Raw genomic sequence first — 19,446 nt, forward strand, 5'->3', positions numbered from 1 at the left:
GGCCCCCAGCATCTGCACCCAAACAGGGACCCCTTAGGTCACCCCCTGGACCTGCTGGGGTCGGACCCCAACACGAGAGAACCTGGCTGAAGATCCTAGAGACAGAACCTGGATAGAACATGGCAAGAGAACCTGACTAGAACCTGGTAACTGAACCTGGCTGGAGAACCTAGACAGAATCTGGCTGGAGAACCTGGAGAACCTAGCAAGAGAACATGGACACAGAACCTGGCTGGAGATCCAAACAAGAACCTCGCTGGAGATCCTGTACAGAACTTGGCTAGAGATCCTGACCAGAACTTGGCTGGAGGAACCTGGCTATGATGATCATCCGAAGGCTGCCTCCGTGTCATTCCTTCTTCGCCAACTCGGTCCACACCTTTGGGGACCCCTGGACCTACTGGGGTTGGACCCCAGCATGTCACCTCTGACACGCGTGTCATAGGTTCGCCATCACTGGGCTAGAAGATAAAATAGCATGCCTTGAGGCTGTGCTAAGTTGAACTGCCTTTTTTATTCTATATTTTTATTTTAGAAATACATTAAACCTCTGAGCCAGAGAGTTGAGATCATCAAGTACCTGTGATGATTCTTAAATTTCAAAACCTGTCTCTGCCTTCACATGATTCATTGTCTCTCCTTAATTAATAAATAAGAAGCATCTTTTCCTTTGATTCAGATTAAGGGTATTAAATAACCAATATTTGTTATGCTAATGGAGAGATTAAAGGAGTGAAAGGCATTCCTCTGTCTAGGAGCTTACCTAATAGTTTGAGAAGACAAACTGGACACACATTAGGTACATGGAAACCAAATAGATGTGATTGCTTTATTAGCAATAAAGATCAAGAGAGATGCAGATGCTATCTCCTTCTTTGGTGATAACATACACTATATTTGTAGTATTACTGTGTTTTTTAATGGAGATCTCCTAAGTTTATGTTAAATCTCTGATTAGTTACAAAGGGTTTTTAGACATCAGTTACTATTACAACATTGAATAAATATTAACAATGAGAAACTGGGCCACCATCACACCTGCCCACGTAGAGACCAGATTAAACTCAGGAGGGTGCATTTAGTTCGCCAGTCTTGGATTTTGTGAAAAGCAGTAAAGAAGGGTGTGCCAGGAAATTTCAGCTACTCATTGATTTGCTCTGAGTTTGGGAACTCATCCAGTAAAAATTGAACTTTTCTGGAGGTCATTTACTAAATATGTTTATGCATCTTTCCTCTTCATTTTACACACCCAAAAAAAGGGTGAAATATTACGCTTTTTGAGCTCTTTTTCTATGTGGGGGGTCGTGCCTTTTGTGATAATAAAGAGTAAATAAAAATGTAACTGTGCCTTAGTGTCGCACAATTGCATCATTAATGCAAAGGGTTCCTCATCCCTCTTCCCCTCCTGTTTTGCAGGCAGTCAGATGCCCCCCCAGCCACCTGGGAGCCAGTCAGAATCCAGTTCCCATCCTGCCCTGAGCCAGTCACCAATGCCACAGGAAAGAGGTGAGTCTTCAGTTTATGTTGGCCATATTTCTCATTGTGAGTATATGGGGCTTCTACGAATTTGCTTACCCATTCATATCCTTGTAAATAATTTTAAAGGATGTTGTTTCCTCATCAGATGAACGAAACAAATAAGAACCTTATATGTAACAACAAATATGGGGGGAAAGGATGCTTTCTTGCAAATTCGGTGAAATTTTACCAGAGTACTGTTCAAGATTCAAAGCATATATATGTCTGCATAGCAGCCCGAAGCAGTTTATACATAACTCTAGTCCGATATTTGAGTTAGCTGTGTAAAAATGACCATTAACAATTCAATTTGGATAGTGGTTCTAACGAGTAAAATGTTAGTGAGGGTGTTTACCTGATTTGATCAATATTTGTTCCATGACATTTAATACTAAAAGTTTAAACACACAGTAAGACCTTGTGTTAAAAATTACCAGATCTTAGAACTGGAACATCTTGAAAGATCAGGGAGTCCATCACCTCCACTTACAGAGAAGAAAGTGGGGCCTTAGAGGTTCTTCCCTGTGACTTCCTCTTTCTCAGAGGCTAGTTCCTCTTTGCCAGAGCCAGAGGGAAGGACCTCGCTGCCAGCCTTGAGCATTCAAGTTTTCTTACCCGTAATCCCTTTGACCCTCAGCTCAGCTCTGATGTTGACCTCCAGGTATCACTGCCTCTGGCCTTCATTTGTTGACATCTGGGTATTTTCTTCCCTCCGGTAGCCAAGCGACTTTGGTTGGTGGTGGTGCAGTGATTTTAATCCACATTAGTGGAGATGGGCCAGATTACTGCGCTGCTGGGAGTCAGGCTAGCCCCTCCTCCCACAGGAGGTGCCACCCTCCTGCAGGCCCCCTCCCTCTCACACTTGCCCACAAGGCAAGTCGGTAGCTTGGTAGCTAATATTTAAAGGTTCCTGACCCCTAATGTTTATAATAATTTCTATATGAGTTATATATGACTTGCTACTGGTTAGAATTATAAGGTTCAGTTATTTTACAGGTTAAAAACTCAGTAGCATGTTGCTTAGAAAGTAATGCCAGTGAAAAGATGGCTTAGCCTTACCTACACATCATTTGTGTTGAAATGACTGTTTAGTAGGAATACAATGAAATTTTGATTTTTTAATACCTTTACATATTTAACGTTTTTGTTATCATCTAATGCAGGGGTCCTCAAACTTTTTAAACGGGGGGCCAGTTCACTGTCCCTCAGACCGTTGGAGGGCCGGACTATAGTTTAAAAAAAAACAGCACTATGAACAAATTCCTATGCACACTGCACATATCTTATTTTGAAATAAAAAAAACAAAATGGGAACAAATACAATATTTGTATTTGCATGTGGCCCGCGGGCCCTAGTTTGAAGACCTCTGATCTAATATATAGTTAATTTAATACTTTCATTTACTTATCAAGTTACTACAGTATGTTTTAGTGATGGAATCGTTGATGGATGGTTTCCAAACTTTAGGGTGCATAAGGATCACCTGGAGAGCATGTTGAAATAGGTTGCTAGGCCACACCCCAGATGCCTGTTTCTGTGGGTCTGAGGTGGGACACTTAACATCTGCATTTCTGACGAGTTCCAGGTGTTGCCGATGCTGCCAATCCGAGGACCCTACTTTGAGACCACTGCTTCCTAAGGACACTATAATGAGTTTCATAAGTGTGCAATGTGTGCACTTGTTGCTCTAAACTTCCCTCTGTGGCTCCTATAAATCATTCTTGTAGCTCATCCTCTCTGTGTTGCCAGTTTGTGTGACTTCCTTGTCACACAAGGAAGATGTTACCATCCGGGAGATGTTACCGAAGTTCACAGGAAGTGCTGTAGGCCAAGCGAGGGGACCCTCCCCCAGCTCCTTTCCGTGGCTGTGTTCTGCAGCTGCTTGTGGTCCTGGGTCAGGAAGGAGGGAAAAGGACTCAAGAAATTATCGCACTGAGGTTGCTCAGGCCAGACCTGAGCCGAGACAAAGATATTTGTTATTTCACTTAATCCGTACTGAAACATCATTGCCACTGGGAGAATTCTCCTTCTTTTGCAAGCATTAAAGGATAAGAGGTACCTTATTTGAAAGCACTACAATTCTAACCTTTATCTCTACCAATTAAAAAGGGGAAAACCCTCCAAGATCCTCCAACAACGTCTTTCCCAACCCCTTCCAAATGACATGTGTTTAAGAAATTTGAAAATGTACAAAACCAAATGTTAAGGACGAAACAACAATGAGGAACCATAGTTAAATTAAGCTTTTAACTCGAATATATTAGCAAGGCAAACTCTAGGATTTTCCTCTGATGTCACTGTATAGAACAGGGGTGGGCAAACTTTTTGACTCGAGGGCCACAATGGGTTCTTTAACTCGACCAGAGGGCCGGAACAAAAGCATGGATGGAGTGTTTGTGTGAACTAATACATGTTAACACTGCTGCTGGTGAAGGAGTGGAGGGGAGAGCAAGAGAACCCTCCGCTCTTTCGGCTCCACAGGCCGGATAGAACAGCCGAACGGGCCGGATCCGGCCAGTGGGCCGTAGTTTGCCCACGGCTGGTGTAGAAACTACTGGGTTGATATGTCTGCTTCTGTTTTCCCTCTGATTTTCTTTATTTTGTGTAGAGTGGTTTTGGTAACTGATAATCCTATATAATTAAAGCCTAATATGCTAAGTGTCCGGTGGTCCGTTCAACCAATCGAAGCATAATATGCTAATGATATGCTAAGGCTGCTCAACCTCTCACTATGACGTGCACTGACCACCATGGGGCAGATGCTTTGACTGGTAGGTTAGCTTGCTGGTGGGGTCTGGCCGATCGGGACTGGACGAGACGGGCCGGACACACCCTAGAGCCCTCCCACAGTCCCTCCCCGCTGGCCAACCTCCCACGTCCTCCTCAGCCCCAATTGTGCATCAGTGGGGTCCCTCAGCCTGGCCTGTACCCTCTCGCAATCCGGGACCCCTTGGGGAACATCAGAGAGCCTGGTTTCAGCCTGATCTCACAGGCCAGGCCGAGGGACCCCACTGGTGCACGAATTTGTGCTCTGGGCCTCTAGTGAATACATAACAATGTGGGTAGTTAGAATGACCATTTCCTTCAATTAGCAAATATCCTATATAATAAAAGTGTAGTATGCAAATTGTTCCCTCAACCGGGAGTTCGACCAAGGGGTGGGGCCAGCCAGGGGAAGGGAGGGAGGCCCCAGCTGGCGGTGGCAGGCAGTATCCAGCCAGCAGCTGCTAGGGACCATATCAGTGCACGAATTTTGTGCACTGGGCCTCTAGTGAGTTTTATAATTTGCTAAATCTGACTTTATTTTCATGAACATGTTCACCAAACTTTCTCTGAAAGACTGTGTTGGAGACATGTGCCTCTTGCTGGTTGGACAGCCCCCACTGAAGGGGAAAACTTCATATTTCAGAATGACTCTTGGATGATGCTTTTCCATTTAGGAGTTAAATTTTCTTAAAAACTGGGTAGTAAGCTATACATCCAAAACTAATGCAGAATGCTGTTGAATGTAGCCTGTAATTAGGGGGGTGGGGGGGTGGCAAACAGGATTATTGCATTTCCATATGTATTTCAAATAAATAAATTTTTTTTCACAGCCCTGACTGGTTTGGCTCAGTGGATAGAGCATTGGCCTGCGGACTAAACGGTCCCAGGTGCGATTCCAGTCAAGGGCATGTACCTTGGTTACGGGCACATCCCCAGTGTGGGGTGTGCAGGAGGTAGCTGATCGATGTTTCTCTCTCATCGATGTTTCTAACTCTCTATCCCTCTCCCTTCTTCTCTGTAAAAAATCAATAAAATATATTAAAAATAATTTTTTTCATAGTGGAAAAAAATGCTGGGCAGCAAGAATTTTTTAAAATGGCTTTGTTATTTGTTAAAATCCAGGAAGAAATGTTAGCTCCTAATGACATTTGATCCGATGTTTTAATGGTAAATGGCAGTCATTTTAATGCTTTGATACAATAATAAAAACATTTTTCTTGCTTGTTTTTACCATCATGTGTACCAACAGTATGTATAGTACAAAGTAGATCTAGGAAAACACTTGCTAGGCTATTCCCCATTAATTTATACCTTTACAATTAATATATCATGCTCCTCACCCCCCAATTAGGAAAATGATGAAAGAAGCAGAGAGGGAAAAGTGTATCGGTGAGTAGTTAGCATCTTGCGAAAAAAATGTATTCTTCTCAGAAACCATAAGAACATACCTTCTGTGCTGCTGAGTGCTGAAACCACCAAATTGAACAGGCCCTTCTATACTCATCTTGTTTTAATAATAAGATTAAAAGTCAGATTCCACATTTATACACAGTTTTTTAATGGCAAAGAATCAAGAAACTCACTTGTCCGAGACACCTGCTCAGGGCAAGAGATGCAGCCTGTGCTGGGAGGTGCCCTTTCCTGGTTCTCCCCAAAGTCCTCCTGGGGGACAGCAGTGCTGACATATGACCCGGAGCCTAGGTCCCTCCAGGTTCCAGGTGCTGAACGCCAGCTCTGCTGTTGCTTCTTGTCTTGTATCCCGTCAGGAGGAACATTTATTTAACCACTGTGTGCTCTGTTAGCACACCTGAGTCAGTCCTAAGATCTGAACCACACTGGCCACTGCAGGGCCATATCCCGGGGCAGGGGCTCTCATGGCCGCCAGGCCCCACCCCTACCCTGTCTCCAGCGCAGCGTCCTCTTCTGGCGGTTCTGGACATCAGCCACAAATCCACTTCCCCACCTTAAATAGAGGTGGAAATAACTGCATTTCTATAGTTCTGTATTGTCCACCTATGAAGATGTTTGTGCAGTTAAATGTGGACGTGGCCATCATGGGTTCCCCAGAGAAGGGAAGCACTTGAGGTGTTTATTGGCCTCTATTCTTCGGTACATTGTCTTCTCTGTACTGTCATCTACTTCTCAACATAAGCTTGATTTTATTCTCTCCTGTTTGAACTTTATATAGTGTTGGAACTGCTTCCTAATTTAAAGAAAATTAGCTCAAATTTTTGGGGGAAAAAGGGGCAAGACTTCAATGTAGGATTCTCTAACACCGTGGTCTGCAAACCGCTGCTCTTTGGCCCCTTGAGTGTGGCTCTTCCACAAAATACCACGTGCGGGCGCGCACATACAGTGCGATTGAAACTTCGTGGCCCATGTGCAGAAGTCGGTATTTTGTGGACGAGCCACACTCAAGGGGCCAAAGAGCCGCATGTGGCTCGTGAGCCGCAGTTTGCCGACCACTGCTCTGACACATTTGCCATAGTTTTTATTTTAAACCAAATTGTCTCTATAGACCTCATAAAATGACAAAGACTTGCTATTAAAGCACCTTACCAAAAAAATAAAGATAAAATAAACTAGTGTAATTTACACTACCTAAGCACTGCATAACTCTAACGCACTGAAATAAATTTTACCAAAAAATTGTAGCTAACAAGTTTAGCTTAGTTTTGTCCTTATTTCTTAATCTTTAACCTATATTTCTTAAAAATTGAAAAGAACAATAGGAAACGGCTTGTGACTGTTGTTCTGTTTTCCAAGAGGGCTCGGAGGGAATATGGAATAGTCATCGGAGTAGATAAATAAGAATTATTATTATTAACATCAAAATGATCCCACTTTTAACCCCTGCAAAATGCTAAGCTTAATGAAACCAATAAATACCTTTCCAGTTTATTGGATTAGCAATTAGGTGAAACCGTTTCAGGAAGGCTTATTTATTTGGACAGATGTACGAGAGGTCAGAATTAATTTTTTTAAAAACCTTTTAATTGAATTCCCTTTTAATTCTCTCAGTGGTATCTAGTTAAATATGCATGTTAATGCTGGTTTTCCGAAGGTCTGAACTAGACCTGGGTTCTCAAAACCAACACGGGTTATTTAACCCTTTTCATCTTGGCACCAACAGGGATTTCCTCTGTGTAATCCCATAGTGTTTGAATAATTAGAAGGTAGTAATGAGGATTTAATTAGTCCTCGAGATATGGGGAAAGCAGAGCCACTAAGAACTTTCCCTTCTGGACACAATTGCAAACAGAAGGGCGGTGGCTGCAGGGCCGTGATGAGCTAGGAACGTTTCTGTGGCCGGAGGCGGTTCTCTGGCATCATTCTGAGACCGTGGATATGTACAGAAGGGATCCTGGGTGAAATCTTTCGGAATTATTGAAGAGCACCCCACCCAGCCTCCATTCTCGTCCACCTGCATGACAGCCTCTCTCTGCTGTTAAACACGTTGCAGTGCGGGCTTGCTGAGCCTGCGTGAGGACTGGCTTGTCCTGTGTGGGTGGGGGCAACACCGACAGGCCCGTGATTCCTGTGTTTACTCTGCAGCTGCAGGACAAGGAGAACATAAGCACGTGTGGTCGTTTCATACATCTCAAGTATTTGAACCAGACTTAGTCCTTGGCAGCTGTGTGTCAGAGCATGACAACATTCTCATGTTTGGAATGTGATCTTCACGGTGATATGTATCAGTAGCTCCGTTTTCATAACGGAGAAATGTATAGCAGATGGGGTGGGGTCAGACACTTAGATGTTCTCTTTAAACTTTTTTCAATTACAGTTTACATTTGGTATTATTTTGTATTAGTTTCAGGTGGTTAAACAATCATATACTTTACAAAGTGATCCCCTTGTTAATTTTCAATACCCACCTGGCACCACACATAGTTAATACAATATTATTGACTATATCGGCTATGCTGTACTGTACATCCCTGTGAATATGTTATGACTACCGATTTGTACTTCTTAATCCCTTCACCTTTTTCACCAGCCCCCAGCCCCCTTCCCTCTGGCCCCCAGGCTGTTCTTGAGTCTGAGTCTGCTTTAGATGTTTCTGTGTGCTACTGTGAGAGTATGATGTTTCAAACTTACATGTGTTCTGTAGATTGATCAACTAGAATATGTCTTCATTATTATATCTTTTCTTCTATTAATCCCAATTGTTAACTGCCTTGGGATAATTTTATCCCTAATCTTTAGTGCTGTATTTTAGGGTTTTTTTCAAAGTCTGAATGGAATTCCTCGTCAGATTTCTAGGCATTCTGTTTGCTTAGGGCAAATCTTTCTGTTACTTTTTAACGCCAAGGGCAAAGAACAGCATTCTCTGGAAATAAATCCAGGGTCTTACTGTAAATGAGACCGAGCTCTGTAGGGCCAGGCGGGCCTTGTGTACCTCCGCATCCCTGGGTCCGCAGAAGAGCCTGTGGGTGATCCGTGTTCACAAAACACGCTGGACAGCGGAACCAGGTCAGCCTTCACGCCATTCGGGGGTTTCAAATCTTTTTAGAGCATAGAAAGGCCAGAGTCAACTACTCATTCTTCAATGAAGAAGGCTGACCATATTAATAAGATTTCCTTCGATTTTACCGTCGAGGGTCATTTGCTGCTGTGGGTACAGTGTTTCTCTGTAGAAATTTTGATTCTGCACCAGATTCAAGGACCCCCGTCTGCCTCGCATTCTTCCCCCACATATTCCTCAGCCCCAGGCGCTGTGTAGGGCTGCCCTGGGGTCCTCACGCCTGGAGCTAAATGAACAGGCCGCCTCCACACACCCCGGCCGCCCCCAAAGGAGCCATGCTCTTCATAGCCCAGGAACAGCGAGACCAAATAAGTAAAACTCTTCAGTGTCTCTTGCACCTAGCTCAGGTTTTATAGTGATTTTTATACCAAAAATTGGTTTTGAACTTTTAAAAATTATTGTTGAATATCTAATTGACCTGACTCCTGGTTAAGTTAACAGAGAAACGAAGGAGACCACCAAGATAATTTTCAAGTCACAATTAGGATTTAAGATTGTTTTCTGTTTTTACATCCGCAGGAAAAACTTTGTTTCTCTTTCTGTTGGGTTGGAGCTGTTTTGTTTCTCTCTGTTGGGTTCTCTCTGTTTGAAGTGTGACGGTGAGTCAGCAGGTGCTGGCATATCTCACAGGCAGCCTGGTGGTTAGGAATGTTCTCCATCCGCCTTTGTAATTACCCCGTACATAGAGGTGCTCTTGTTTACCGCGTGAGCGAACTACAAAAATGATGCTGCCTTTTAGCACAAGGGCATTGTCAAGAGAAGAGACATCACTTTCGTGTGTATTGCGTGTAAGGATAGCAGCTCGGTGTGTTAAGGCATTAATGAATCTGCCCCCACCCCCAGATGCAATTAATTTAGCCTCTGCTCTTAATTGAGGATTGCTTTTTTAATAATCCATGACAGATGAAAATGAACTCAAATGGGAGGTTATATACAAGAGAGAATATCTAGAAAGCTGATTCTAATTTCTTCAGCCAGAACTCTGAACTGAACTGTGGACCAAGCCAAACCTAGTCAGTAATGAAAGAAAAAACAGTATAGGGCTTAATTTCCTATTAAGTCAGCTATCAAGAGAGCTAGTCACAAAAAACCTGGGAAAACAAATAGCACATACAATAAAAGTATATTTATATTCATTGAGGAATTATCTGTCTAAATTTTAAATATTTTAAAAGCACAGTTTTGTTAATTTTGTCATAAGCGGTGTTTTTTGATTTGCCAATTTAAGCTTGTTTTTACTAGTTAACACTCAGTTGTACTGGGCTTGTGCTCAGTGCGAGTTTGAGCACACGTGGATCTTAGGTAATTCCGCGTGCACTGTATAACGCACCCTCCTGTGCCTCTGGGTCTGGGTCTCGGAACGACCATTATCTGCCAGTTGCCCAAGCCCGGAAGCTGAAGGCATCCACCCTAGTTATCATGTCTGTGGGCGCTGCCCCTGCGACACTTCGCCCACATCTCCTTCCCTGTATCCACTGCACAGCCCTGGCCGGGGCCACCCTGGTGCCCACAACAACCTCCCAGGACCCTGCCTTTTCAGCTTCGTTCCCTTCTTGCCCACTTTCTGTGCACCCGGTGTCTTTCCAGAAGACTGACTGCATGTGCCCTTCCCTCTGGGAGGCCTTGGGGAGAAAGGCTGTGCCGCCAGCCAGCCTCCCTCGCTGGTCTTCCGTGTCATGCGCACTGGCTCATGCCCCCCGCCTCGCTGGACCCCTCCGAGGATCTTTACATAAACTCTTCTCTCCCACCCTTTTGCCACCCACTCCTCAGCCCTATCCCTATCCAGACATGGGTCCCCTTGCCTGTGTTTATTCATCCCGAATGTTCTCAAGAGCCTGGCATGTGCTAGGAGCTTGAGTCTGCGTTTGCTGAGGGAACAATGAATGAGGCATCACCTGTCACTCCCAGCACGGCCCTGTGAGCCGGGACCCCGCCCTGCAGTCTGGTGCCTCTCGAGATCCAAGGATGGATGAAGAGTTGAGCTCTCTCCCCAACAAGGGCTCTGTGAGGCTCGTTTTGCTTCAGCTCCAGCACCTCAGAGAGCACATGCTTTTCCTCATTTTAATCTCCACGGAGTTTGGAACCAAAAAATCTGAGTTTAGACGCAGGCTGTACCACTAACTAGTTTTGTGACCTTGACAATTAATTCAATTTCTGCTTCCTCAGATAAACAGGATCAGAGTGTCCCTTGGGTTTGTCGCATGGATCAAGTGCAGTCCTGTATCTGAGAGTTACAAGTTGCCCAGCACTGTGCAAATATTAGCAATGAGCATTAGCACCAGGTCCAAGTGACTCAGGTGAAATGTGGGCAGAAAGCCTTACAAAAAAGGCTCATAGAGACATCCTTACGATGGTCTGCACTCCACGCTGAAGTGGACTTTTGCAGCTAAAACTCAGAAGATTGCATAAGGAAGGCAGGTGTTTTGTCCCATCTACCATCTGGGTAATCAGTCTGCTCTCCCCTGACTCATTTTCCCGATGATGGATGGTGTCAGCGGCTGAGAGGTCTTGTAGGGTCGGTGGTCAGAACTTAGATACTGTCTTCTGTGCCGCTGACCAGGACCCGGGTGTCAGGGAAGGAGGGGGCCATCCTGCCAGCTCACCTGAGGGCACAGCCGGGAGAACACGGGGCCTGGGTCCCAGCCTTGAACGGGCCATTAGTTTCCTCCTCAACCAGCTCATGTCGTGAGGAGAAGCAGGCAGCAGAGGCGCTGGAGATATTCAGCTGTAGCAAGAATATCCTTCCAAATCTACTTCTCTCTGCAAATGGGAATCTGACCCCTACGAGTGGCAAGAAACCACGGTCTGTCTTTGTAGTCGGAGCCCTCTGCTCGGGTGGCAGCACGCGGCCATTACTGCCCACGTGCGGGAAAGCATCTTTCATGGACCGGCGTGACGAAGCCAGGCAGTTATTCCGTGAGTGAGTTTCTAACAGATGCCAGCGTGATCATAGATGGTCCATGTGCTAACAGGAAAGCGTGCCTTGTTTGTGGTGGCTTGTGGGGTCGTAGGTGCTTTGCTGTGTCCGACAGGGCAGGACCGGCTGCCCACTGCCCGCACCTCAGATGAGGAAACCACACTCGTGGGTGGTTGGTCCTGTGCTGGCTCGCTCCCCTGCCTTAGCCGGACACACTCGCTCTTCTTTGCTCTTCGCTCTTTCTCGGGTAGATGAACTATGCTTTGGGCTGCACTGTTTTTCCAACAGGAGTTGACGTTGGTATGTACCCGGACCAGGAATCAAACCTGGTTCATAGGTCGACGCTCAACCACTGAGCCACACCAGCCGGGCTGTTTCGAGAATTTTTGAGCATTTGCCTAAAGTCGCACAGCTAATTTGATTCATACATTTTTCTGCATGTCTTTCCTGCTGGGTCCTGAACTAGTTCACAAGCCAAGCTGGGACCCGCGGGCGCCGTCAGAGGCGTGAGGCTCCAAGGAGCCAGGGTGGTCATGTCACCGCCTGTCCTTGTCCCGGGCTGTCTGGGAAGGGTGCATCTAACTCAGTGGTTCTCAACCTTCTGGCCCTTTAAATACAGTTCCTCATGTTGTGACCCAACCATAAAATTATTTTCGTTGCTACTTCATAACTGTCATGTTGCTACTGTGATGAATCGTAATGTAAATATCTGATATGCAGGATGGTCTTAGGCGACCCCTGTGAAAGGGTCGTTCGACCGCCAAAGGGGTCGCAACCCACAGGTTGAGAACCGCTCATAACTGAAAAGACAGAACGAGATTTCCGGAAGCTCTTGTAAGAGGTGTCACTGCAAAAGCACGCAGAGCAAAAATTAGCTTTCCAATTTCAATTTCTATGGACGGAGGGAGATCCCATACCCCATGTCACCTCGACCCCAAGGTGTGGAGTTTATGCTGTGACACATTCCAGTGGAATTCGCTTTGAACACCCCACCCCTTCCGGAGCCTTTCACGTGTTGATTTTCTGCGGAATGCCAGCGATAGTTCACGTGGACCGTGGCGGGTATATTTTAAGGAAGGAAATAAAGGAATGGCTTTGCCCAAGTAGAATCTCAGAGCTCATCTGAACAAAACGGAGGCCTGTGATCACTGTCCCAGAAGCGACAATAACGTAACAATAACGTTCGTCTGATCAGAGGTTCATGGCTGAAGCGACGTTTCAGGCGAACGGACCTGTGTCTTCCTAACTTGATGAGGAAGAACGCAGTCCTTCTCCGGAAGGAAGAAAGCCCACACAGGCTGTACGGAATGGAAACACGTTTTTTATTAAACGGGACTCTATGTGAAACTCCTGAGAATCTTATCGTAAGGCTTAGATAAATATTTCATGTAACGTCTTAAGATGCAGTCATTTTTAGCAATTTTCGTGCTCTGATTTCTGTTTGTTTTCAGATTTGAAAAAGCAAACATTTTCTGGCTGATTTATATCTGGAAGCTGCCAATTGAGCTCAGTTTCATAAGGCTCATCTTTATAAATAAATGAAATAGGATAATAAGGAACAGCTCTCCGTACTTTTATGTCTATCTCTTCATACAGAAGCAACCGCAAAAGATCTTTCTTTGCCTGCGACATTTGCCACCAGGGCTCTGTAAATGCCCTGTCCCAGCTGACCCCTGATGGAAACCCACCGTGGCTCCAGACATCGCCTGCCCCTCCTGCTGCCTCAGTAGCCTCTCCGGAAGCTCTGCTCTAGGTTCCCCTCCGGACGAGGCAGCACCTGCCCCCCTTGGCCCTGTCCAGCGCCCAGGAGCTCTCAGCACCCAACTCCGGGTTCTCAGAGCTGTTTCTCCAGCAGCGCTTTGTTAGTTTGCTGGTTTGGTGTTAGCCTTTTCTTAGAGGCATGTCTTGATTTGTGGAGCACTTTGTCTAAGTGTATTTCAGCCTGGCTGGTGTGGCTCAGTAGTTGAGCATTGACCTATGAACCAGGAGGTCACAGTTGGATTCCTGGTCAGGGCACATGCCCGGGTTGGGCGGCCTGGTGGCCTGAGCTGGCAGTGGGAGAACTCCCAGAAGGCCATGGACTCACGGGGTAGTGAGGAGGAGGAGAAAGCAGGGGAATGGGGTTAGAGCAAGGCAGTGATCCCAGGCCAGGAGTTGGCGCTGTGTTCCCGGGGTCAGCGGGGAGCCTTGGAGGGTTCTGCGCAGGGAAAGACATGCTCTCGTTTCTTTCTGGGCCCTGAGAAATCGTCTGGCAGCTTTGTGAAAAGTGAATCAATGCAACAAAGTGAGGGCGAGGCAGAGGCAGAGGCAGAGGCAGAGGCAGAGGGAGGGGAGTTGGACCACGGCAGCTGTGGGAAAGGAAGAGGGAGCTGGGCTGGCTCGTGTGGACGTGGGAATGGAGCAGAGGCGGCTGTTTCAGATGTGGAGGCTGGGGGATGTGCGGATGGATGGATCGCACAGGAAATCAGGGGAGGAGGAGGCATGGTGTCAGGGGCTCCTGGTGTGAGCGTGTGGTGGTTGGTGGTGCCGTCCATGGTCCATGGAGACAGGGAGACGTCGGGCAGAACGGTTTGCAGGGCAAGTCCTGTTCTGTTCTGGAATAGCGGATACACGCCACCCCGCTGGTTGTTTCCAATTCGCCCACAGCAACAGTGTGAGTCGGGGACTCCTGGGTCTACACTCTGCACAGGAGTCGAGGTGAATGGTTGTTGCTCTAGGAGACAAAAGGAGGAGGACACTTACATGCAGGAGGAGGCTGCTATCGGCCGGGGCGTGAGGAGGGTGGGATGTTTGAGTGACAGCGTCCCACAGATGAGGAGGTGAGCAAAGCACCCTCGAGGTGGCGTGCGCAGCATGTCCATCCAGCGGGAAGGAGGGTCCCACTCTTACAGTTGCTTTCTGTGGGGACCTCCTCCGTAAGGCAGGCTACGGGAACTCGCCTTTCCTTCCTCGTCTCCTTTCCCTGGTTCAAGTCCGCATCCGCTGGTTCCGGGAACTCCGAGAGTTCAGTGTAAGGCCAGGGTAGCCCCCCGAGGCTCTCCGAAAGCCCCACACTGGATCTGAGATGTACCTCGATGTTACCTTCTCCCACCCCCTCCACACAGTTCCATGGCTGTGTTTGTCACCTTCATTTATGTATTTCCTTTTATTTCCTGCTTAGGTTTCATGGCAGGCACACAAAGAAACCCCCAGATGTCTCAATATGGACCTCAGCAGACAGGCCCGTCCATGTCGCCTCACCCTTCTCCTGGGGGCCAGATGCATCCTGGGATCAGCAGCTTTCAGCAGAGCAACTCGAGTGGGACGTACGGTCCACAGATGAGCCAGTATGGACCACAAGGTAAGAAGGAAAAAGGTGTTTCCAGATGCCTGGCAGTGGGTGCAGCCATTTTGTTCATATATTAGTTCTTCAAGATCTGAATGTTGTAAACATCTTTTAAGATCCCGTTATGTGTTACCTGACAGGTTGGTGAGGTTCATGCGAACCCACAGCCCTTTAGTTGCCCATAATGATGGGAATAATAATTATAGAAACTCTTCATTAAGCATTCGTGCATCAGACACACAGTCAGTGCTTTCACACGTGTTACTAATAAAGGTGTAAACTCTTGTTTCTGTATTACAGTTCTAAATGCTTGTTCAGAAAAAGACACAAGCCTTGTCCTCAAAAGTGTCTTCTTTAAAACTCGGGTTTCATTATGTTGAATTCTGGTCTGCCCCCTTCTCCTCTCCGTAATTTTCCTTACGATAACGTGCTCATGGTTCAGAAGGATGTCCCATTAAATCTCCTCCAGTTTGTCTCCAAAGCACCAGATCAGGTTAATAGTTCTAATTTTCCATCACCCGTCTTTCTCTCAGAAGATGGGAGAAAGCCTGAAATGGACACGTCTTTCAAAGGGGACACTTAGGCAAGAGTAGAAAAATAAGTGGAATTATGCCCAAAATTGCAGTGTTTGCATTCTGTGCCTTCCTGGAAGCGGATGTGTTTTGTCATATACATGGAGAATCCTTTTTCAGGTTTAAAACCTGATATATATATATATATATATATTTTTCCCCCAAAGTCACTTTTGACAAGGCATTTGAATTTAGCACCTTTTTAATATTTTGTTTATGGGAATTAAACATTAGTGTTTAATTTAGAGAGAATGAGATCATCTGGCCCCATTCCCAGTTTCCTCGCTTCTGAAACACCAGGCGCGTCCCCGTGAAGATGATGAGTTCCTACTAGGGCGCTGGAGCAAGGTGCTCCCCCTCCACAGCTCGATCTCCCAAAGGCCTTGGCGGGGCTACGGGGCCCCGGCGCGTCCACGGCTCCCCCTGCTTCCTCGGGAGGCTTTCCTGGCTGGTTGCTGGCCCTTGCAGCCTGAAGACGGGTTGTCTTGTTTTTAAAGATCTCCTTCGGAGGAATGAACGCGCCTTCAGAGCCTCCAGTGTAGCACTTGGTTCTGTTGCGCTTGGTTCGTTACCAGCCAACTGTTTCTGGTAGGAAGACCGTATTAGCAGCCCCCACACCACGTTCTTCACGGCCCTTCCTGCCTCTGTCCGTGCCTGTGGGCAGAGGGGTGCAGGCATGACGTGATTGGTTTCCATGTTTGAGCTGGAGGGCGCCCTGGGAATTTCCATCCAGTTGACAGGACCGTGAGCCACTCTGTTGCGAGAGAGGCCGCCCCCCAAGCCTGCCCGGCATGGTGGCCAGTCACCATGGAGTTTCCTGGGCTGTCGTGAAAAGAGGAAACTTGTGAAAGTTGGAACGCAGATCCTAAGTTGTGAGAGGCACAGGAAATGTGGGCTTTTACTCAGAATGTAACCGGAGACCAGGTCAGAGCCGTGGTCTCACTGGGGTAGCAGCTCAGGCCTGGCTCCACCAGGAAGGCTCCGGCTTCCTGCGCCCTCAGGGCTGGGTCCTCTGCTCCTAGGAAGGAGGATGTCTGACGGGTCTTGTGAACGACAGGAAAGCGCTGACACTATAAGGGACGATAGTTTCCATAGAAAAAGGGATTTCTTTTCGGAGTAAAGCCCTCGGTTTTCTGGAATTGTTGAACACTAGGGGTCTTAATTTAAGAGCACTGAGCCCCTGAGGGGCTCATCCAAGCTGCTGTGTCCTGGGACAGGTGCTCACTGGGAACCATTTTATTCTTGGGGAAATGGGATTATGTTACCTTGGAAGTTGCTTCTGATTCTAACGTCAGTGAGTTTGAATTTCACGTCCATTCGGAGCTGCTGACACAAATGCAGCCCAGTGGACCCACTGCGTGGTTATAGGGCCGAGAGGCTGCTGTCCCAGGGTTTTCGTAAGGCAAACGTGCTGAGTTGAGGCCGCACTGGTATTAGAAACCGTTCGAGTAAGGGTGATGCCCTACCTGGTGTGGCTCAGTGGATAGAGCATCAGCCTGCGGACTGAAGGATCTGGAGTTCAATTCCAGTCAGGGGCACATGCCCGGGTTGCAGGCTCAATCCCCAGTGGGGGATATGCTGGAGGCAGCCGATCAATGATTCTCATCATTTATGTTTCTGTCCTTCTCTCCCTCTCCCTTCCTCTCTGAAATTGATAAAAACATATTTAAAAACAAAAATAAATAAAATAGGGACAGTAATTTCTAACTTTGAAAGAAAGTGTCCGTACTTCTGAGCTCTGCATGTGCACCTTTTCCCAGGCCACATCTCCAGCACGTTCCCCTGTGAGGGTGGCCCCTCCTGGTTCCGTAACTGGTTCCAGGGTCCTGGTGCTGCTCCATCAGGACCGCTCGCCTTTCCTCCCCCACTTCCTCTCCCAGCAAACACCAGCTCAGGAAATGATGCTCGTAGCACGTGTCATTCCGTCAGTACCTGGGCTTTTCTCTCGTTGATCCTTTTAAACAGGGTCCCAAACGAAGTGGTTTTTTCCTTCCTTTTAACTCTCAGATTATTAGTGAGATTTTCAGCTTGCATCTCTGTGGTGTGCATTAGATCCCTAGAGTCACTGTGCAGTGATTCCCAGAGGTCGTCGATGTCACCTGCTTTTTTTCCAACTCGATGGCTTTCCTCTGGTTTAGTTTCGTTTTTAAGAGATCTCGGGGAAAATACTTCAGTCTCTTTTTTGCTAATTATTTCGTTGTCAGGAGCAGCTTCTCCTATTTGTTATTAATGATAACCAACATGTGTCAAGTGCTCCCATGGCCTGGGTCCTGTTCTAAGTGTCCTTCATATAGTAACTCCTCCAGTCCTCACATGCTCTTACTGCTCCACTTGACAGATGAAGAAACTGAGGCAACAGCAGTAAACAATGCGCAGTGGTCATGCCCACACACAAATTCAGACAAGCTCGCCGTTGTCTTAATTAACGGGAAGCCCGTGACATTGTCTCCATTTTGCAAACGAGCAGGTTAAGTCATTACCCACAGCTGACAGGTGGCAGAGCCGGGCCTCAGTGATGAAGACTAGGCCATTCACCCAGTCGGGGGTGGGGCATTTCCCACACCGTGGCAGTGCCCTTCTCACTGCTCACGCCGTCAGTGAGCCATGAGGGAAACAGAAGGCAAATGACTTGCCTTCAAGGAGCGTAGACGCTGTTTTGAAAAGAGATCACCAATAGTAGAGACTAAGAAAAAATTCCTATGAAGTTAAGAGGAGATATTTTTAGAAATGTCTATGAATACTGTAAAACCTAAATTATTAACTATACAAATGGGATGAAGCTGATCTAAATGTGTCAAAATGTTTGCCATATATTTTATGAACTAGTGAACCTTCAAGTAAGCACATCTAATAACTACCCTTAGAGTGCTCGCAAGTGAAGAGGGCGATAGGGACTTGCTTTAATAAATGGAAAGGAATTATGTAATTGACATGCTGGTCATTAACAAATGAACTTGTATGGGCGGAAGAGAGCTGAAATCGGTTCCACAAGGACTGTCGCATTTGTTTTGTGCCCTGGAACAGTGTCTGCCACACTGCCCGTCCACGTCACATATGTGTCACCAGTTGTACAATAGGCAGGTCTCCTCTGAGTTCCGCTGTAAGAAGTATTGCCTCGGGCAGCTAGCAGACCCGAGGTGCCTCTCATTTGTCCCTAGCGTCTGGGCGCTACATACACGGGTTTACGTGACACAGCCCTGGTTTTATGCCTTAATTTGTATAATGTGTTTTGGGAAGCACAGAACGTACAAGTAGGTGAATCTGCTGAGCCTTTTATTTCTAAATTACATTGTGAAAGATGTTTTCCAGACAGGTTAAAGTTTTTTTTCTCTAAAACAAATGAGGTGCCATCTGAAATGGTCCTTTCCTCGTTAGAATATATTTCTCATAAATTCGGCAAAGGCATACTTTAAATGATACCTCATTGAAATGAGTGCAGTTCCAAAAGAGTGAATTTCACATTAATAATCAAATGCTGTTTCGGTTTCAAGAGGAACAATTTGTAAATGTTACTAGTCAGCGGCTCCCGGCTGTGGGAGAGATGAGAACCGCCCAGGCCATGTCAGCCCTGTTGTCACCATGACTCGATCTCTCCCAGGCTGGTCAGCCAGAACTCGGCTGATCACTGAATGACCTACACCCAGCCTCCACTGCAGTGTGCCACCTGCCACCTGGCTCGGCCCAGTGCTGCAGGTGCGCGACCTGTGTCCCACAGCAGCTGCCGGCCACACCCTCTTCTGCAGTCCTTTCTCTCTTGAAATGGGTCTTAACGCACTGGATGTGTTTACAGCTTTCTATTCCCTACTTTATGGCTACATT

The 19,446-nt window shown here is 46.7% G+C and overlaps 1 protein-coding gene across 1 annotated transcript in view; it reads left to right on the forward strand.

Moving 5' to 3' along the window:
• The window catches only part of ARID1B (AT-rich interaction domain 1B), a 387,394-nt gene that overhangs the window by 309,182 nt on the left and 58,766 nt on the right, over positions 1–19,446 (forward strand). The window contains 2 exon segments of the mRNA XM_006779610.2: positions 1,417–1,506; positions 14,891–15,070. Coding sequence (XP_006779673.1) covers positions 1,417–1,506; positions 14,891–15,070 — 270 coding nt within the window.

This window comes from Myotis davidii, unplaced genomic scaffold (genome assembly GCF_000327345.1).
Source record: "Myotis davidii unplaced genomic scaffold, ASM32734v1 scaffold1494, whole genome shotgun sequence".
In the NCBI taxonomy this organism is placed as follows: domain Eukaryota; kingdom Metazoa; phylum Chordata; class Mammalia; order Chiroptera; family Vespertilionidae; genus Myotis; species Myotis davidii.